Source organism: Aquarana catesbeiana, linkage group LG05 (assembly GCF_042186555.1).
Source record: "Aquarana catesbeiana isolate 2022-GZ linkage group LG05, ASM4218655v1, whole genome shotgun sequence".
NCBI lineage: Eukaryota > Metazoa > Chordata > Amphibia > Anura > Ranidae > Aquarana > Aquarana catesbeiana.
The window spans coordinates 70,043,128-70,065,733 of NC_133328.1; the positions used below are offsets into that span (position 1 = coordinate 70,043,128).

Below are 22,606 nucleotides of genomic sequence, written 5' to 3' on the forward strand. Positions count from 1 at the left end.
TAAAGTGCCAATAGCTTCTGTATCTTGAGCTGTGCTAAGGGATTAGTGTTTATATGCCTTTAATAAATCAAAAGCATCAGCTCAATTAAAATTAATTATATCTTTGGATACAAAGCAATAGAAATATACCCAATTTTCCTAAGCTTTATAATTAAACTCTTACAAATGAAGTATCCAACTTATCAACACAGTCTAATGCCCCATACACACGGTCGGATTTTCCGATGGAAAATGTGCGATTCGAGCGTGTTGTCGGACATTCCGACCGTGTATGGGCTCCACCGGACTTTTTCCATCGGATTTTCCGATACACAAAGTTTGAAAGCAGGCTATAAAATTTTCCGACAACAAATTCCGATCGCGTCAATTCCAACCGTGTGTGGCCAGTTCCGACGCACAAAGTGCCACGCATGATCAGAAGAAATTCCGAGACGGAACAGCTCGGTCTGGTAAAATTAGCGTTCGGAATGGATACAGCACTTTCGTCACGCTGAAATGTTTGAAATAGTTAGGTTAGTATACAAGAACTTTAAACAGTACCATTTGAAAGTATAAAGACAGGCCCTTGCACTACATGCTTTGGGGAATTCATCCATAAATCTAACCACTAAAGAGATGGGTATAGTGTGTATGGGTTTGGCAAAGTCAGCAGATAGATGATTGAGGATAGATAGAGAATTGTTATCAGCTGACTTAGCAGTTGGGGGGAGGGAGGGTTCCAAATGATTTGGGGCCCCCCCAAAAAAGCCTCTGGAACTCTGCATTAATTTTAAGCACCAATCACATTTCAAAACATTTTAGGGGTGTTTGGGATAAAGCACTACTGTGGAGCTGATAAAATACATTGTTAAGTGACTACATGAGGTGAATATAGGGGCAGAAGCCCATGCTGGGGAGGTAAGTGAAGGCAAATATGTATGAAGGACAACAAAAATAATTACATAAAAATCCAGCATGCAATGAGGACAAAGGGGACATTCACAGTATATTACAATCATGGGCATTAGGGAATGAGGAAAGAAATACAATATATTATCAAACATTAAATACAATAAAATGTGATGTTAAAGGATAAAAATCTTACCTTAATATACTCCTTCTGCAGGACCTGGATGATGGCAGAACAGGTCTCTGGGATAATGATCCCCAGAGCCTGGGGGGAGATGCCTGTCGAGAACTTCAAGTCCTGCAGACTTCTCCCCGTCGCCAAGTACCGCAGGGTGGCGACTAACCTCTGCTCCGGAGTGATGGCTTGTCTCATGCAGGTATCCTGCCTGCTAATATAAGGGGTCAGCAAAGCCAACAAACGGTGAAATACGGGGTCCGTCATCCGGAGAAAGTTCCTGAAATCATCAGGATTATTCTCACGGATCTCACGGAGCAAAGGCATATGACAGAACTGGTCACGCTGAAGCAACCAATTCTTGGTCCATGAACTCCTCCCCACCCTGTTCATGGACTGGACTTGTGTCAAGGTCAGGACCCCAACACCAAGCCCCTGCACAGCATGAACTCTACGAGGAGTACGTATACGCAACATGGCTAGAAAACGGTCGGCTGCTCAGAACGAAGTAACAGAATGCACTGAAGAACAGCAAGGCCTGTGAAGAGTGACCTGAAAAACAGTAACGAATGAACAAGAACACAATGACAAAGTCACGCGAAGCTTGCTTGCACGCACTGAAGAGCAGATACAAACCCACAAGCACAAACTAAACAGCAGAAAACGATCTGAAAACCACGAGTCTGAAAAAGTGTGAATCGTCTCTCACCAAACTTTTACTAACACGAGATTAGCAAAAGGAGCCCAACGGGTGCCGCGCTTGGTTCTGAAATGGCCTTTTCTAGTCTCGTCGTACGTGGTGTACGTCACCGCGTTCTTGGAGAGCGGAAATTCTGACAACTTTGTGCGACCGTGTGTACGCAAAACAAGTTTGAGCCAACATCCGTCAGAAAAAATCCATGGATTTTGTTGTCGGAATGTCCGATCAATGTCCGATCGTGTGTACGGGCATAAGAGGGAAAAAAAAAGATCAAAAAGCACAAAGATATCTGCAGACTCACATAATAATGGCTCATTGTGTACATATTGTCTTGCATGTGACATTTTCCATCATTTGGCAGAACGATTCCTCCTAATTTGCCATCACCAGCAAAATGGAAGCCATTATCCGTAGAAATCACCAACAAGCGTGTAACATTCCTCCATCCAATGTGTTTCTAAAATAAAACACTACAACATAAAGGACATGTTTTCATTGCAGAAAATGCAATGCTTAAATACTTATGGAAACATGAAACTGTGTCATAATCTTCTATGTGTCCAAAGCCACCATGACAGGACAAGAAGGCTAGGCAGAATGACAGCAGGATTACCACCATTCCCATTCTTTTATATACAGTGAGGGAAAAAAGTATTTGATCCCCTGCTTATTTTGTACATTTGCCCACTGACAAAGAAATGATCAGTCTATAATTTTAATGGTAGGTTTATTTTAACAGTGAGAGACAGAATAACAACAAAAATATCCAGAAAAACTAATTTTAAAAAAGTTATAAAGTGATTTGCATTTTAATGAGTGAAATAAGTGTAGCACTAACTCTCGGTGGAGCTGCTGGTTTAAGCGGGTCTGTTACCTTCACTTTGCTTCCCTTTGTTTCACCGGCACCGGTCTAGGGGTTCCGTTGAGTTTACTGCTGGAGACACACGCACCAACACTGGAGTACCTTTTCAATGCTTTATTAAACAGTCAAACTTTAGGAAGTAGCAGGAAAGAGACGGAAAATGAAACCTTCAGGAGAAACTGAAGATCTTGGCAACAAATGTCCCGGTAGAATTCAGATAACTATGTGGAATGCGTTCCCCTCATGGGACACACTCTTTGCTCGTCTGGATAGACCTCTCTCACCGGTCTAGCAGCGAGTACGCAGCACGAATCTAAAGTCTCTGCCACAGACTTATTTGGGGGGGTAAATCTGCACGATCCTCTGCCACAGGATGTATCAGATCTTCTGAAGTGAACAGTCAGTCACAGTGCCTGAACCTTTAAGCCGAACCGGCGACACTATGCTGTATAATTGCTTCTCCTGGATACGTCCTGCAACCGAGTCACCAGGCCCCTCTATAGACCAGCACGCTGCGTGATCTCTCCAAGACGGGTCCTCCCCTGGGATCTCCTCGGCTGTCCAGCTTCGTCACACAGGACCGACAGCTCAGAACCATTCCTCGGCCGCGGTGGTAGGTCCCAGACAAGCCTCTGGACCCACCCCTGCACCGCAGCATCATGGGCCTCCCGATCGGAGGACCACGAGGTAGCTCCTTAATGCATACCTGTCGGCCAGGAGGGCCAGCAGGTGGCTGAAAACGAACCCTAGAACATGGCGTCTGTCCCATAAATACCCCCTTCCCAGAATGCAACTTGGAGGACCACCTCCACCGAGCTTGTCTCTGAGACAGAGGAGCATCCATACGCTTTGACACGTTGCCTTTCCAACACTGACCAGTGGTAACAGCGACACCCACCGGTCAGCACGGAAGCACACACAACGTCAGCCAAGCTGGAACAGAGGCGAACTTTAACCTTCCTAATACACAATTTGCTAAATTTACCTAATCAGCGGTAGATTGTAAATCTACCAGCGCTACATAAGTATTTGACCCCATCGTAAAACCCTTGTTGGCAATCACAGAGGTCAGAAGTTTCTTGTAGTTGGCCACCGGGTTTGCACACATACTCCTCTTTGCAGATCCTCTCCGAGTCATTAAGGTTTCGAGGCTGACGTTTGGTAACTCGAACCTTCAGCTCCCTCCCCATATTTTCTATGGGATTAAGGTCCGGAGACTGGCTAGGCCACTCCAGGACCTTAATGCGCTTCTTCTTGAGCCGCGCCTTTGTTGCCTTGGCCGTGTGTTTTGGTTCGATATCATGTTAGAATACCCATCCACAACCCATTTTCAATGCCCTGGCAGGAAGGAGGTTCTCATCCAAGATTTGAAGGTACATGGCCCCGGTCATCGTCCCTTTGATGCGGTGAAGTTGTCCTGTCCCCTTAGCAGAAAAACACCCCCAAAAACACCCCCAAAGAATAAAGTTTCCACCTCCGTGTTTGACGGTGGGAATAGTGTTCTTGGGGTCATAGGCAGCATTCCTCCTCCTTCAAACACGGCGAGTTGAGTTGATGCCAAAGAGCTTTATTTTGATCTCATCTGACCACAACACTTTCACCAAGTTCTCCTCTGAATCATTTAGATGTTCATTAGCAAACTTAAGATGGGCCTGTACATGCGCTTTCTTGAGCAGGGGGACCTTATGGGCGCTGCAGACCTTCACGCCGTATTGTGTTACCAATTGTTTTCGTGGTGACTATAGTCCTAGCTGCCTGGAGATCATTGACAAGATTCTCCCGTGTAGTTCTGAGCTGATTCCTCACCCTTCTCCTGATCAATGAAACTCCACAAGGTGAGATCTTGCATGGAGCCCCAGACCAAGGGAGATTGACGGTTATTTTGTGTTTCTTCCATTTGCGAATAATCGCACCAACTGTTGTCCCCCCCTCACCAAGCTTCATGGCGCTGTCTTGTAGCCCATTCCAGCCATGTGTAGGTCTACAATCTTGTCTCTGACATCCTGGAACAAGTCTTTGGTCTTGGCCATGGTGGAGAGATTGGAATCTGATTGATTGCTTCTGTGGACAGGTGTCTTTTATACAGGTAACAAGCTGAGAATAGGAGCACTCCCTTTAAGGGAGTGCTCCTAATCTCAGCTCGTTACCTGTATAGAAGACACCTGGGAGCCAGAAATCTTGCTAATTGATAGGGGGTCAAATATTTACAGTATTTCACTCATTAAATGCAAATCAGTTTATAACTGTTTTGAAATGCATTTTTCTTGATATTTTTGTTGTTATTCTGTCTCTCAAGATCAGCAGGGGATCAAATACTTTTTTCCTTCACTGTAGTATGGTCTTGATGTAAGTGCACAACATTGTATAAATCATGACATATGGCACAAGCAAAGGGATCATGATATGAAAGCTGTCACCTTCTTAAGATGGGGTGGGGTAGCAGGTTTTGCAGCTCTCTAGGGAATTGGACAGGGCTGATAACACTGCTTGAGATGACACATGCAGAGAGGAACATCAACTTCATAACACACTTTCATTTCTGTCAGGATGAACATGTATTTTGCATTTATCAGACAAAATGCTTTCAAGGGTATATTAATCAGACCAAATAGGAGCAAATAAGAGCAGTCTGATGTCACCTCCATAAGGCAGGGTTGGCATAAAGTGAGTTTATCATTCAAAACATTGACCTAAAGCATTATTTGTGGTGTAGTGACAGGTCATCTTTATAAAACACATGTAGGTGCAGAAATTGATGGTTCCAATGTACGCTATACAGTCTCTTCAGTACTTACACCACACACAGCGACTTGCATAATTGCATCAAATCCACCTTTTGTGGAATCCAGATTTTTAGAGATCTGCTGCTTGCCTACTAATTCATTGAAGAAGATGTTTCCATGACTTGTAAGGCTGAGTACATTCTTGTAAATTACACATTTCTGATCATTGGAGCACGGGCGGATAAGTTTACCTACAAAAGTCCCAAAACCTGAACCAAAACAGATAGTATAAAGAAAAAATTGAGTACATTTCCAAAATACAAAGGACAACTTACACTGGTCATAGGTGGATCAAACTTCGTCCAGTACATCAGGGACCGGACAAATTTCGATCCATCCATGGCCATTCTCATTTGAGAGGAGTCAATCTAATGATCTACTTAAACAGGACTGTTGGTATATTTTTATTCAATCAGCGCTTGCAGAAACTCAGCTGCAGAGCTGATTTGTGTATTCTGACAGTGGGGGAGTCCCACTATCAGAGAACAATAGTGCAGCGGGGAGAACTTCACTATTCACCACGAATGTGTGGATGGGGGATTTATTCATATATTATTTCTTAGAACATGTACAACAACTTCTTACTCTACATGTTTCGCTCACAAGAGCTTCTTCAGGAGTTTTTTTGAGAAGTGTTGCATCAAGTATTATATACTATAAAAGAAACAACAATTGTAAATGGATATGCTTAAAATTGCTATGAATAAAATTACATCACATATCAGTGAAACATAATTTGTGTGTTATATCTTGTTTATAGGAATTTTGTTAACAGAATATTCATACATTTAAATAGAGTACATTTTGTACAGAAGGTATTAAACTGAAAGGGTGCTTACCGGATACTTGAATTCATAAAACATTGATTTAGGATACATAAATTGGAGCCAGGGTTTAAAAGGGATCGAAAAACCTTTGTAGTCAATGATGGGGCTTTGGGAGGAGGGCCACACCGATGAGACAGGGCTAACCCCAATGGAGGAGCCTGTACCTCAGTCAAGGTGTGTCCCCCCTGCCGACGCCCCATCGATTCCTTTTTTCCCAAGGGGATACAAACACAAATCCCAAAAGTTCCCATCCCTCCAAGCGAACCCTAACATCTGAGCTTTCACACATCAGATGACCAACAAAATAAATCAAACAAAATGGAGAGGAATCTCCGACTCCAACTTATCCTCTGCTCAACAGGAAGCAATTTGCTCCCTGCAAGAAAACCCCAATATAATTTTAAAACCTTCGGATAAGGGGGTAATTTGGTAGTCATGGATTGTGCCAAATATGAGAACATGGTCATGGACCTTTTGAAAAACAGGGAATGGTACAAAAAGGTATCCGAGGGATTCGTCAAAAATATTGAGACTCAATACAGGAAATGAATACGTTCGGCCTATAATAATAATCTTATCACTAAAAAAAACTTGGGAATTCCTAAATATACAATCACCAAAAACTCCATAAAAATCAGACCCAGGTCCACCTATTGTCTTGGGGAATGGATGCCTGACTGAAACAGCCAGCCAGATGGTGGACGACTACCTTCGTCCCCACATGGGATCCTTGGCCTCTTACATTAGAGACACTGTGGATCTCTTGGGGGCTCTCGATGGAATTCATGTTCCGCAGGGAGCCCTCCTTGTGGCTATTGATGTGGAGGCCCTCATGATTTGGGGGTTTGAGTTGTGGAGGGCTTCATCTGTGAACGAGACCAAACAACTAAACCCTACAACCAATTTATTCTTGACTTGTTGAGATTCATATTGTCAAATAATGTCTTTCTCTTTGGTGGCTCCCACTACCTCCAGGTGCAGGGGGTAGCAATGGGGACTAAGTGTGCCCCATCGTATGCCAGCCTGTACCTGGGGGGAGGTGGGACCTTTTTTATAGGGAGGACATGCAACAATGTTTTGATAGGGTGCTGATCTGGCACTGTTTTATTAACGACATTTTTCTGATCTGGACAGGCACCAGGGATGAGTTACTTACCTTCTTTGAGTCCTTACAACACAACAATTTCAACTTAAAATTTACTATTAATTTTGACGAACAAGAGTTACGTTTTTTGGATGTCCGATTGTTCATTGACTCTGATGGCAGCGTGGGATCTACCTTATTTCATAAATCCTCAGCAGGAAATTCAATTTTACGAGCAGACATTTCTCATCCTGTATCTTTGATTACAGGCATCCCCTATAGCCAATACTTTCGGCTGAAGCGAAATTCCAGTAGGGAAGCTGATTTTGAACAAGAAGCCAAGGCATTACAATCTAGCCTTCTGTAAAGAGGCTATAGTAACAAGTGCCTCAAGAAGGCTTATAATCGAGCTAGGACCCAAGGTAGCGAACAGCTTATTCATGGAATCAAAGCAATTAAAGCTGAGAGTGGGGTAAGATTAATCACCCTCTACTCGGTGGCAACACAAACAGATTTGAAATATCATGCAGAAGTATTGGTATCTTCTACTTGCTGACTCAACTATATCAAAGTATATGAAAATTTACCCTGAGATAACATTTAGGAGATCTAGGTCTCTAAAGGACAATTTAGTCCATAGTCACCATCATCAAAAACAAAAAAATCCACATGCACGCATAGGAACCTTTTCCTGCGGTAAATGCAATTTTTGCAGGTACATCTGGGGAGCTTGTGATTTTCAGTTGCCCAATGGACATGTTTATAGACCACCCTTTTTTGTCAACTGTCAATCAGTTGGGGTGGTCTACATCATGTCCTGCGACTGTGGGGCCTACTTCGTGGGGAAGACGAAGAGACCATTTTTTCACCGTATTCGAGATCATGTCAGGTTGGTTAGCCGTCATATGGGTCTTTTTCACGCATTTCATTTATCCAAAATGCGATTTTTCGCATTGGAATATGTACCAAAAAAATGAAATAGGTGGCGATAATGAAAGATTGTTGCTCCAGCGAGAAGCTCATTGGATCCACAATCTGTCGGCTCTCAAGCCGCCTGGGCTGAATGACGCATTCAGCTTCAAGCCTTTCTTATAGTGTATGCTAACTTATCCTAAATTATGATTCCTTTATCTACGGTCCCTGTTCTTTGTTTTTTTTTTCCTTGTTTTGTATTCATTTCCTCCTTTTCTTTCCCTTCTCTTCCCTTTTCCCCTTTCCTTCCCCTTTCCCTTGTCTTTCTGTTTTTGGATTTGACTCTGTATAGCCTAATATGGAAAAATATGCCATTTAAATAGCCCAAATGCTGCTTTTGTGATTCATGTAAATACCATAGTCTGTATTATCATAATCATTAATTTTTGTTTTTTTGTCTTTTCATGTCTTTATATATATTTCTTTATTTGTTATTTTATTTTTCTTTATTTTTCGATGGAGACACACTGTGAAGTTCAGTTATTCCTCTGTGACCGAAATGTATATGTGAAACTGATAATGGATGCCTCCTGTCTAGATACTATTGGAAGGAAATAAGTGATTCCAATTAACATTCCTTTTTTTTAATATATTTTTTAATTGAAGCCTACAGGTTTAGGGAAAAACCAGTAGTCCTATGGACGCCCGGGGCACTTGTAGCTACAATGTTCATCCAATCATTGTAGTCAATACTCGGGCCCTAAGGCACCTTTGTGTAGCCTGTCCGCTCTCCCGGCTCCAACTCCTGACTATGGGCTGCTTGTCAGCCTTGATGTTGTATTTCTTGAGATCCTGTATGCCTCACTCACCAGTGGACAGGTTTTTCCTGTCCGACGTGAGTCGGGCGGATATGGATCTTCAAAGATGGCGGAGGTTGACCGGACGCGTCATGCGCCTGTCGTCACTTCCGCCGCTTGGTTTTCAGACATGCGCAGTGGCAACGCTATTTGCATCCAAGCCCAGCCGGCTACGTCAGACGCCGGCAGGATGGAGAGCGCTATAAATGGTGCCACTCGTGCACCCGATCACTGACAGGGAAATACCATCGGTAAGAGAGAGACCGCTTCGCCTTCTCTCTCCCTCTTTCCCCTTCAGCTAATCTTTATTAAAATACTTCTTAGTACCCAGTAAGTAATCTTTTTTAACTTGCTCTTCTGCTTAGCCACTCTGATATATGGGGGGTTTATTGCCAATTGTGTTTGATAACCTGCCAAGTGCAGGGGGAAGGGGGGTGATCAGTGTTCAGCCTCGGGGGGGTGTCGGAGATGGTCTGGCCCCTTTGGCTACCAATCAACCCTGAGGCTAATTACCCACACCAGGTGGAAAGCTTTGGAATGTGTTCTTTTTTGTACGGAGATACTATATACATACTAAAGGAATTTACTGTTTCTATACTTTTATAAGGCCATTGAGGCTCTCGGCAAAAACCCTACTATCAGGTGTACCTCCGGTGTCCCCTTTGGGTGCTGCGAAGGTCCAAAAACGACTGGTGGCCTTTTCCACCCTTTAGCCCATTCGTGGTCTGTTTGGGTTTATTAAACTTTCCTTCTTCCCCGCTGTTTGGGACTGAACGATTGTATTAGTTCTACAAATAATATACACCCTTTATTTCTAACTGAGGTAAATGTTTTTTGCCCTATTTATTAGTACATACCTTTTAGAACTATTGAATATTTCTCCAAATATTTAAATGATATGAGCAAGTTTTAATGTATCCTCTCTCATTGACTACAAAGGTTTTTCGATCCCTTTTAAACCCTGGCTCCAATTTATGTATCCTAAATCAATGTTTTATGAATTCAAGTATCCGGTAGGCACCCTTTCAGTTTAATACCTTCTGTACAAAATGTACTCTATTTAAATGTATGAATATTCTGTTAACACAATTCCTATAAAGAGAAGAGAGTGGGACATAGGGGACAGTGGCTGATGTTGGCCCCATAATGTTCACACCCTAAAATGGCTGGACTATACCGGTACAGGTAAACGATGATAGACACAAATTATATAAAAGAAGTTTATTACAAAAAGGAAATACAAGGTATACAAATTAAAATGCAAAAACAGAAATTCAAAGATCACCAAAGAATATCTGAAAATTACAAAGTATTGACTGGTCTGGTTCTCGACTAGTTTCGCGATATTATCGCTTCCCCAGGAGGACCAATCCTATAATTGGGTGATCGTGTGCGGCACCGGGGCGCCCAAACAACTCTCCCCCGCGGCGGACAAGGGGGATAGTTTAGAGCCCTCATAATGGTTGGAACGAAGGGTAATATATATGCTAGCCACGAAGAGACTTGCGATGGCGTGGGGGTCGGGTGGCCCGTAATGAGCAGGAGAGCCAACCAATTCCAAACACTGGGGCATCATGGAGGAAACAATGTGTGGAAGTCCACCACTAAGGGTAGATAACCACAGGGTTGCATGGCAGTCTATAGATGTACACCAGTGAGGTGTTGAAGGCCTCCCTTCCATCCCAGCCCCACGTCAGCAGTCTATCATGGGGAGAGCTCAGATATCATATCTATTTACAATTGTTGTTTCTTTTATAGTATATAATACTTGATGCAACACTTCTCAAAAAAACTCCTGAAGAAGCTCTTGTGAGCGAAACATGTAGAGTAAGAAGTGGTTGCACATGTTCTAAGAAATAATATGTGATTTTTATAAATGTTTACTGTGATTTTAAGAATTGTTTAAATAAATAAATCTATATTTTTTTCAATCTGTTTGCTTCCTTTGGTACCTTAAAAGTCCCGCCTGCTCCCCTCTCTCTTTTTTCATTAACATAAATGGGATGTGGTACCGTATTCTAATTTCTTGTCACCCGGCATCATAATATATAGGGAGATTTATTCAGTTTCTTTCAATCAGCCTTCTGGCTGATGAAAAAAACTCAGCAGTGTAAGTCTGTACATCAAACAAACCAAGGAAAAGTATGTGGGCCGCTCAGGCTCGATAGGGAGGGGGTATGTGGACAGTACATCTGCAGCTGCTGCTGGAGTGCTGACAGGGGATGGAGCCCATCCAGGCTCCTGCACAGGTTCAAGGAAGGAAGGGTGACCCCTAGAAGTCGTACATCTATGGTGTCCTACTGCAATGAATGGAGTGGCAACTTCAGCCTGGACTCCGACCAGGCCACGCCCCCAACACATTTTAATCCACCCCCTCCGGAGCCTAGTCACTGGGATCCCCATGACTAAGCTCTGTGGGGCAGAGTGAAACGCGTCAGTGGCGTGGCCTGGTTGGAGTCCAGGCTGAGTTTGCAACTCCATTCATTGCAGTAGGACACCATAGATGTGCAACTTCTAGGGGTCACTCTTCCTTCCTGGAACATCAAACAAACCAAGTTATTTAAGAAAATTATAAACTTTTTTCCTCTTACATACAAAGCATAACGGTTTGAAAATTATCAACTCTTTTCCTCTTACATACAACGCATAATGGTTGAAAATTGTGAACACTACAGTTTATTTTCTTTGTACAGCAACACAAGTGTACTGTATATTGATTGTGTCAAAATATACCTAAAGACCTGCTCATGCTTGGGCCTTTTCCCGCAGTAAAAGCATAGCTCCCAACTGTCCCTGATTTCAAGGGACTGTCCATGATTTGGAACAAAGTCCCTCTGTTCCTCATTCCACCTCATTTGTCCCTCATTTTCGTTTGATCTACTGTATATAGTTGTATATAAAATGCACTATTTATATTTCAAAAAGTGTTCCCCAGTGCTAAACCTTTCATCCAAATTCTAAATGGCTGCATTTGTAGATTTCAAAAGCCAGTATAAACAAACAGTAGTGGTAAAAAAAAAGCACATATATGTTTAACTAATAATTGTTTTGTATAATTATCCTTTAAGGGGGTATGTCATATGCCTACATACTTTTGCTAATACAGTGCCTTAAAAAAGTATTCATGCCCCTTGAACTTTTCCACATTTTGTCATGTTACAGCCAAAAACGTAAGGGTATTTTATTGGGATTTTATGTGATAAACCAACACAAAGTGGAACATAATTGTGAATTGGAAGGAAAATGATAAATGGTTTCCAACATTTTTTACAAATAAATATGTGAAAAGTGTGGTGTGCATTTGTATTCAGCCCTCCTGAGTCAATGCTTTGTAGAACCACCTTTCACTGCAATTACAGCTGCAAGTCTTTACGGGGATGTCTCTACCAGCTTTGCACATCTAGAGAGTGAATTTTTTGCCCATTCTTCTTTGCAAAATACTGCAGCTCAAACTCTATTAGATAGAGAGCAACTGTGAACAGCAGTGTTCAAGTCTTGCCACAGATTCTCGATTGAATTTAGGTCTGGACTTTGACTGGGCCATTTTAACAGATGAATATGCTTTGATCTAAACCAGGGGTCTCCAAACTATGGCCCTTCAGTTGTTCAGGAACTACAATTCGCATCATGCCTATTCATGTCTGTGAATGTCAGAGTTTTACAATGCCTCATGAGACGTGTAGTTCTGCAACAGCTGGAGGGCTGTAGTTTGGAGAACCCTGATCTAAACCATTCCATTGTAGCTCTGGCTGTATGTTTAGGGTCATTGACCTGCTGGAAGATGAACCTCCGCCCCAGTCTCAAGTCTTTTGCAGACTCTAACAGGTTTTCTTCTAAGATTTCTCTGTATTTGGCTCCATCCATCTTCCTATCAACTCTGACCAGCTTCCCTGTTGAAGAAAATCATCCCCACAACATGATGCTGCCACCACCACCATGTTTCATGGTGGGGACGGTGTGTTCAGGGTGATGTGCAGTGTTAGTTTTCTGCCACACATAGCGTGTTGTTTTTAGGCCACAAAGTTCAATTTTGGTCTCATCTCACCAGTGCACCTTCTTCCACATGTTTGCTGTGTCCCCCACATGGCTTCTTGCAAACTGCAAACTGAACTTCTTATGGCTTTCTTTCTACAATGGCTTTCTTCTTGCCACTCTTCCATAAAGGCCAGATTTGTGGACTGAACTGCTAATAGTTGTCCTGTGGACAGATTCTCCTACCTGAGCTGTGGATCTCTACAACTCCTCCAGAGTTACCATGGGCCTCTTGGCTGTTTGTCTAATTAATATAAACTACAAACCTACCAAGACATGGCCATCCACCTAAACTGACAGACTGGGCAAGGGGGCTGAATACAAATGCACGCCACACTTTTCAGATATTTGTTTGTAAAAAAATTTGAAAACCACTTATTTCCCTTCCACTTCACAATTATCTGCCACTTTGTGTTGGTCTATCACATAAAATCCCAATAAATTACATTTACATTTTTGGTTGTAACATGACAAAATGTGGAAAATGTCAAGGGGTATGAATACTTTTTCACGGCACCCTTTTTAAAATGTCCCTCGTCCCCATCTGAAAAAGTTTGGAGGTATAGTAAAAGGAAGGTGAATTTCAAATAGGGTTCCCATTTATTACTTTGTGTCTAGATCAAATCTAAGCACTTTTGTTTCCTAAACTATAGGATATGCAACTTTTTTGAGCATTTACATGAACTGAACAAGCCCATTAAAATAAATGGTAGATTCTGTATATGTTCCAATGTTTTTCTTTTGCTGCAATAAATCTATAAGAGCCCAAATCTTTCCTCTACCTTTAAAAGCAAAAGATCAAAAAAATGTGATCTTTTACTTTAAAAAAAAAAGTTGTTTACGTCTTCCCTAGACCCAAAGTGGCATCATGACGTCTCTCTGGTTCTCCAAGATCATGTCAAGTCGCATGAAATTGCTGACGCCATGGAACAATGCAGGTGAAAAATATAAGGTACAGGTAGAAAGGTTTATACCTTGATATTTATTCATATTCTCTATTATAAACCAAATCGATTGGTAAAAATGTGTCTTCAGGCCATGGTCATATCACGCTGCTGACCCTGCAGATCTTTTCTATATGTTTTGCTTGTGTCCTCATATCCAAACATACTGGTCCAGAATGTGTTCCAGTCTTGGAATAAAACTGGACTTTCCAGCACCATATGAAATGTTTTTTCCAGAATATAAATAATAAACATATTCCAAGAACTAGCACTTATTCAGGTATGTTTGCTCTTTGCTACCAATGCAATTCTTTTACACTAGACAGATTCCCAACCCCCATCAGAAAATTGCGACTCTCTTTCTCTTCCGCAAGCGCTCCTTAAAAGAGAGTCTTTCTCTGAGTCTGGAGTCAATGAAGATGGCAAACGTGATCAACCTCTCCACCTCACTGGGTATATCTCATCGTTGATGGCATCTGAGAGACCATGAGAAAAAGCAGCCACGAGGGCCTCATTGTTCCAAGCAACCTCTGCTGCCAGAGCACGGAATTCAATGGCATAGTCGGCAAAGTTCTCGTACTCTGTTTGATGGACATGAGGCACTTGGCAGCAGACGCGGAGCGTGCGGGAACGTCAAATACCCTTTTAAAGGAGGCCACAAAGTCAGGGTAACTCAAGACAACAGGTTTTTGCGTCTCCCATAGAGGGTTTGCCCAGGCCAAGGCTCTCTCAGAAAGCAAAGATATCACAAAATCTACTTTGCTTCTGTCCGTGGGAAATGCCTGGAGCAGCATCTCAAAGTAAATCTCAACCTGGTTGAGAAACCCTCTGCATTGAACTGGATCACCCCCAAATTGCTGGGGAAGCGGAGCGGAACCAGACATACCTCTTATAGAGGTAATACTCGAGGCGTCTGCCTGCACAGAGACTGGTGCAGCAGCAGGGATGGCCTGCAACTCAGGTTGTACTGGAGCAGCCACAGTGGGAGATTCCAGATGAGCCGTGCAACTGAGGAGCTTTTGTAACGCTATGGCAAACTGATCCATGCGGTGATCTTGCTCATCCACTCTGGAAAAAATATTACCAACAAGTGGATTGACTGTATCTTCTGAATTCATGGCCTTCACCTACTATCAGGAACCATGAAATCAGACCGAGACAGAAGTATAGTTAAATCACACTTGTTTAATAATAATAATAAGGCAAACAGAGTAAGCGTAGTCAAAACAAGCCAGAGTTCAGGAACTGGATCAGGTAGTCAGCCAAGCAAATGTCAGAGAGCCAGAGATAAACGTAGTAGTACAGCAAGCAGAATCAGGAGCCAGAAGGAACGTCAGCTGAGCAAGTCTTCAACAGGAATGCAGGAGAAAGTCTCTGTGATGTTGACAAAGGCGAAGGCAGAGATCAAGTGAGTTGGACAACTTTAAGTAGGCAGGACTGAAGAGCAGAATCAACAACAGCTGGGTAACTGTGGAGAGAGATGGGAGCTGGCAATTAGCCGACAGCTGAGCGGCCAGCTCAGAGAAGGAAGGGCTGAGCCCAGCCCTGACATCCGCTTGGGGATCTTTGAGAACCAAGCCATCAGCGGTGTGCGATGGCTCGGTTCTCAGTGCAGAGGCGACGGGAGACAGATAAAGCATCAATCCGATGCTGCATCCACCTAGGTAAGTATGATTAGGGAAAAAAAATAAAAAACAATACTTCTCTTTTAATACAATTTAAATTGCACAGCTACTTTGCCTTAGAGAAGGGTTTGTTCTGATCTCTTCTACAACAAGCATATGATGTAACTCTTACCTATCCGAAAATCTGAAGTAATATTTTTCATTTCTTCCATGAGAGCAGTGCCAAGGCTTTTTACATTCTCTAAATTGTCTTTCATGGAATATGACAGATCCATAAGATAGTACAAGTCAATAGGATAATCCTCTTCTCTTCTGAATGTTAAATTAAATGTCTGGGGCTCTCCTGTACAAAATATAAGATATAAATTAGAGAATCTATCTGACAAGGCTTATACACAGAAACTTGCTATGCTCAGAATGTATGTCCGCACCTGATCTCAGTTCAAATTGAAACTGCTGGGGTCTGATCTGTGTAATTTTGGAGGGGTCCATACGCTCTCCTTTGGCCTTATTTGTTATAGGATTGTCCCTTATCTTTACTTTGCTTCCTCTGGGATTCTGAATGTCTTCCTCTGGACAGCCCTTACTTTTCAATGCAGCAAGGTCATCACAGCGTGCAGATGTGGGCTTACCTTCTTGCAAAAAATCCTAAAATTAAGAACAAGGTATAAAGGTTAAAATGCATGACAAGTAAACACAATCCTGTATAAAATAATAATGGTTTCTAACTTGTTATAGCAGTTTTATCAGCATGAATTCTACCATTCTTTTTTATTTGTTTAACTGGTTCCACTCAGCACAATGTTGTGCATCAAAAGTTTGGTATGATCAAGAAGGCTGGACATATTTTAGCCAAATTCTTGGGTTTATCCAAATCCATAACAAAAGATTTAAAAAACAAAACAAAGGCTTAAGCCTCAGTTCACACTACGAACTGCATTCCTGTTCAATTTACATGTGATTTATTCATTTTGAATGGGCTCAAATCGCACTGCAGTGCACCAGATTCGTGTAGGCAGCAATTTTGGAACCGCACTGCAACCAGATTGCATGGTCATTTTGTACCATGTGATCTGGTGCAGGCAAATGCACCGCGTTTGGGATGTTGTTAAAATTACACCGACACTCGCTGCAGATCACAATGACAGTGCGATTTGAATGCAGTGCGGGAAACCTGCGGTCCATGCACGCTTCCCGTACCGCATTCTAGTGTGAACCTAGGTTAAATAATCTATGAAAATTTGTTCATACATATACATAGGATTTTAATAATCAATTAGTATACTCAGGGTTGCTTATAGAAATCCTGAGGCCCCATACAGACTACCTGACAGCCCCCCCCCCCAAGAAAATATTAAAGCTGCATTTTGCTAAAAATACAATAAAATCATTATTAGCAGACACAAATACAACATAACTCACAGAATTCCTGCTAAATCTAAACGATAAAACTGAGATAATAAATAAAGCTCTTTGTGGATAAGTTCACATGGGTGCTGTGGTCTGTACAATGTGAATCAGTATGCCACCTGAAGCTGGGTGGCACAGTGGTGTAGTGGGTAGCACTTTCGCCTAGCAGTAAGAAGGGTCGCTGGTTCGAATCCCAACCACGACACTACCTGCCTGGAGTTTGCATGTTCTCCCTGTGCCTGTGTGGGTTTCCTCCGGGTACTCTGGTTTCCTCCCACACTCCAAAGACATGCTGGTAGGTTAATTGGATCCTGTCTAAATTGTCCTTAGTATGTATGAATGTGAATTAGCTCAAAACCCTCCTTCACACAGCCAGAGTACCTGTGTGAATGAGCCCTTAATTATATTTTTGTAACAATTTGTTTTTTAACAACCCTGTTCAGAAGGGGGACGGGCTTTTTGTGAAAAATAATTATGACAGACTTACCTAAAAAACAGATCTCTCCAGTGACATGCTGTCACTACTGAGAGGGATTCCATCTTCCTCTGGTCTTCTCTCTGGGTTTTTGGGCTACAGCCGTTTGGCCGAAAAAGTGATGATGTAACTCCCATGCATGCGCACGGGAGTCATGGTCACAACACAGCTCTCTCAATGGATGGTATGCTGTCCACTGAGAGTGCAGTGCACATGCGCCGTTGTTATCACCGGCTGCAACGTTTATACAGGCTGGGCAGTTGGAGCTCCGGGATCAGAGATACAGGAAAATGAGATAGGACAAGGAGTACAGGAAGAACTGCAGAGAGAAAAACAAAGTTACAGAGGTAACAAACTCACTGAGCAGAGCTAACACTAGAGCCAGCGCTGCAAGGTGGGGAGGCCCGCACAGGGATGGGGATTAGTGAGGGACAACAATTACAGAACTGTGTCCCAGCAGCTAAAATCTGGCAGCAGGGAGAGGGGGAGAGACCAGCTTTCAGCTGCTGGAGGAGGAGTTCTGTAATTGTCATCCCTCACTAATCCCCCTCCCTTTTTCAGGCTCCCTTGTGTGCTCGAGTCTCCTACAAGAGGACCGGTGATCCCCCCCCCCATCAGTGGCCCTGAGTACAGTAAGGAGAAACTTACTCATGTCAGCACACTGGTGACAGTCACAAATCTTTCAATGACCTTTCTCTGTGATATCATTCATGGCCTTGTGTATTAGTCAGCCTTATAAATATTGACAAAAAAGGCCATCAACTGTCATGTTCATTAGTACATAGCAGAAAACATAGTGGTAAAGTTTGCTGAATTGCATAATATAAAAATTGTTGTAGCAGATATCTTTATAAAATGAATACTCTTTATATACACTACACAATTTTACTAAATACTACAGTGTATATACTGTAAGGCACTATATACATTGCATGCCCCAAGGATTTATTCTTGCTTCATATAGTAACATAGTATCATAAAATCATAATGGTTTAATAATTGTAGTTAATACCATTGTGAAATCACATTGATCTATAAAATGGGTATCAGCAAATATTTGTATTATTGTAACTCTACTGTCTGCCCTCATGTTGTAAAGCACTGCACAAACTGTTGGCGCTATATAAATCCTGTATAATAATATAATAATTATTGAAAGACATAATGGATTGCTTGAAAAAAGAACTGGTGCAAAGTTATGGGTAACGGTCAATAGGTCACACTAGGAACACTAACGTGTCTTTTTCAATTTAGTTAACTCACAGACAATGTCAATTTTATTAGACGTGCTGTACACTATACCCGTCTAGGCTGCTCCATAATATTCCCAGGCCCCCTGTAAATATTGTACAACACACATACTAGTTACATTGAAATATACAGTATACACTCCCTCCTCTGCCCCTAAACTTTATACCTCTTCTACGGTATATTGCCACTTGCCACCTTTTATACCCAGCCACCCACTCCCCCACCACCTAAGCTCTAACAGAATGCTGGATCAAAAAAAAAAAAATTAAGATTTGGAGGAAGGCTGAGAGCAAGAAGCTTTTTTCTGAGTAAAAAATACATACTTGAATAAAGTATATATTTTTTAGAACCATAGTTTAGTGTCACTTTAATAGAGTACAGTAGTTAGTGTAGCACCCTGATGTTTAGGCAGGGCTGCTATTAAATTTAGTTGCCAGGCGATTGTTGCCTTTGCCATTTGTTAGCAGATCAATTGATTTCCCCCTAATTCTGGAATTGCTGCACTTCTCTCTTCTGTCACTAGGTGGCCTGGTATCTGGTGACAATGGATAAGACAAGGGCATAGCAAGGACAGATTATGAATGGATGGGGTGTCTCAGCCAATGGGCAGGGATTATCTTGGGTCCCCTGGCCTGCTGGGAGAGCCTATTTATTTGGGTGGAGACAGGTAATCAGGGTTCTGTGCCACCTAGATGGCTGTCTGGGTGGACATGTGTTGGGCTGCTAGGCCGCAAGCCTTAGGCCTATGCCGGGGACATTTGGCTACTAGGCAGTCTGGGGCCTATCCAGAAGCAGGAGAGCAGCGTAGGGTTGGGACTTCAGGCTTGTAGTCCAACCAGAAGTGACAGTTCCGCCGGCTGGGGAACCAGTCGTGGTCGGAGGTAGAGGGGAAGCTATCGCCACTACGGGACCATCCACCTTGTTACCGGAGACCACTGTGAGTAAACTGAGGCCAGTACCCTAGCAGACTTCTCACCAGCTGGGGATGGTGAAGAAGTCGGAAAACTTCAGCAAGTGCCAAGTCAGGGACCCAGTGGGACAGCAAAGGTGACGCTTGTGGAGCATCAGCAAGTGCCAAGCCAGGAACCTAGCGTGTCAGCAGGGGTGAAGCTTGAAGAGTATCTGTGAGTGCCAGGCCAGGGACCCAGCAGGGAAGCAGGGGTGACGCTTGAGGAAGATACTGAGTGCTAAGAGTGGAAGATCTCAGGGGATCCAGTGGCTATTGGATCTGAAGTCTAGTGAGAGAGACTGGGAGCTCGTTGAGTGAAGACCCACAGTGAGTGATTGTGGGGTAAGCTGAGAATAATTTGTGTTGCAAGTAGTTGGATACAATTACCATTAGTAACTTTTACAAGACTGTTTGTCATAGGAGACAGTGTCCTACCTATACAGAAGTGGTGTCCGGCTGGAGGCCTTCACCTGTATAGCTGTCTGCCTATAGAAGTCTCAGAGTCTGCCAATTAACATTGCATCTACCTAAGGGTGTCCTGGCCCTAACTCTCTCTTTGCATTTGTTGCACATATGCTGAAAGTATGGTCAATAATTCCAACGGAGCGGGCGGGTGAAACCAGAAGTGTTTTTATTGAAAAGTTTCTGCAGTGATACAAACAAGACCTTAAATGCACTAGAAGCAGCACGACTTGCAGGTCACCTCACCGAGGCGACCTGCACACGACTGCCACGGCGACTTGCAAGACGACTTCTGTATAGAAGTCTATGCAAGTTGCCCCCAAAGTAGTACAGGAACCTTTCTTCTAAGTCGGAGCGACTTGCGTCGCTCCGATTAGAACGGTTCCATTGTACAGAACAGGAGGCGACTTGTCAGGCGGCTAGGTCGCCTGACAAGTCGCCCCCGTGTGAACCGGCTCTCAGTCTGATAGACAGGATAGCAACTGCTATTCTGTTCATACATAATACTACACGACTATCTATCTATAATAATAACATTCTCATATACAGGAATACCATCCTCATAGAAAAAAATAGATAACTGCACATGTCCTGATATATTATGTAATCACACAGCAGCGACCGCAGCCTTTACTGATCAAAGGGGTTGTAAATTAAATCAATTTCACCCTGCTTATAGCCCTAAATATTCTCCCTCTTACCTGCAATGACACAAACATGACGTTCAGTCTGATAGACAGGATATCAACTGCTATTCTGTTCCCACCAGAAACAAAGGTCTGTCTTTTTGGTTCCCCCTGCTATTTTAGCAGTGTTCCATCAAAATGTGCTCTCTGTCATTCAGGCTTTTAACTCTATGCTGCCATCTACTGGTGTTTTAATAGAAAGGCCATGATACTTATTTTTATTTATTTTTTTTATGGGGTACCTGGTTTTGACATCCCTTACACATTCTAAAAGTGTCTGGCGCCCACTGTTTCAGCTTGCAATGCGAAGCGCACTGCGGCAAAAAATGGGCGTAGTTTAAGCTAAATATTGGGCGTGGCTTAAAGGGCCGTGACTCAAAGGGGGTGTGGTTAGAGTCCGAGATGAACGAGGGATGGAGGGAGAAACAAATGGAGAAAGAGAGAGAAGGAAGGAAAGAAAGAGGGATGGAGGGACAGCAGGCCCAAGTCCTACACCACCATAGAAATATGTGTATTTCAGAAAGTTTAACAATCAGCAGATAAAGATACTCCAAACACCTGGTGTTGGCGCTTCAATCATCCCAGCACCATGGTTGTTATGGTGTCAGGATGATTGAAGCGCATTATTACATTGTAATATAAAATGAAATAGTTCAACTCACCATAATGTAGAATCAGTGGGAGCCCCGAGTGTGTCACTTGCCACGTCGCCTGCCACCAGATGCCATCAGGTGTCCCCCACTGGAGCCCATCCTTACATCAGGTATCCCCCAGTGGAGCACTCCCTTACATCAGGTATCCCCCAGTGGAGCCCCTTTACATCAGGTGTCCCCAAGTGGGGCCCCCTTTACATCAGGTGTCCCCCAGTGGAGCCCCTTTACATCGGGTATCTCCCAGTGGTGTCCCCCTTACATCAGGTATCGCCCAGCAGTGTCCCCCTTACATCAGGTGTCCCACAGCGGTGTCCTCCTTACATCAGGTATCCCCCAGCGGTGTCCCCCTTACATCAGGTATCCCCCAGTGGTGTCCCCCTTACATCAGGTATCCCCCAGCGGCGTCCCCCTTACATTAGGTATTCCCCAGCGGCGTCCCCCTTACATCAGGTATCCCCCAGCGGTGTCCTCCTTACATTAGGTGTCCCCCAGCAGTGTCACCTTACATCAGGTGTCCCCCTTACATCAGGTATCCCCCAGCGGTGTCCCCCTTACATCAGTTATCCCTCAGCGGTGTCCCCCTTACATCAGGTATCCCCCAGCGGTGTCCCCTTATATCAGGTATTCCCCAGCGGTGTCCCCCTTTATCAGGTATCCCCCACCGGTGTCCCCCTTACATCAGGTATCCCAGCAGCGAAGTTTGCGCCGCCATTACAGAATTCAAGAGGGGATCAAGATAGAGACGGAGCCAACCGTGTGTCTACAAGAGAAATTGAGCTTCGGTACCGCCGCAGCTCAATACCTATTGTAACCACTCAGGCCAGCTCCACCTCTTGTTTTTTTCTTGGTGTTAATTCTTCTGGTCTCCGTCGGCCGCAGACCTCTAGCAGCGGCGGGCGGTGAAAAATCGGGAAAAATTGTCTTTCCCGGGACATTTCCCAGGAGATGCTAAAATCGGGAAAAGGTCCAAATTCCAGGAATGTCCCGGGAAATTCGGGACAGTTGGCAAGTATGCACCCACCATGCCTTGT

General features: G+C 43.4%; 1 protein-coding gene across 5 annotated transcripts in view; it reads right to left on the reverse strand.

The window, feature by feature from the left end:
• Positions 1 to 22,606, reverse strand: part of LOC141144316 (integrin beta-1-A-like) — a 119,132-nt gene that overhangs the window by 56,941 nt on the left and 39,585 nt on the right. For 4 of the 5 annotated variants that reach the window (XM_073629873.1, XM_073629875.1, XM_073629872.1 and 1 more), the window contains exons 4-7: positions 16,121 to 16,337; positions 15,862 to 16,032; positions 5,421 to 5,617; positions 2,065 to 2,220 (exon numbers count right to left, since the gene is read on the reverse strand). In XM_073629873.1, coding sequence (XP_073485974.1) covers positions 2,065 to 2,220; positions 5,421 to 5,617; positions 15,862 to 16,032; positions 16,121 to 16,337 — 741 coding nt within the window. The remainder of the gene's footprint in view (positions 1 to 2,064; positions 2,221 to 5,420; positions 5,618 to 15,861; positions 16,033 to 16,120; positions 16,338 to 22,606) is intronic. The other variant, XM_073629876.1, reaches the window with a different exon arrangement.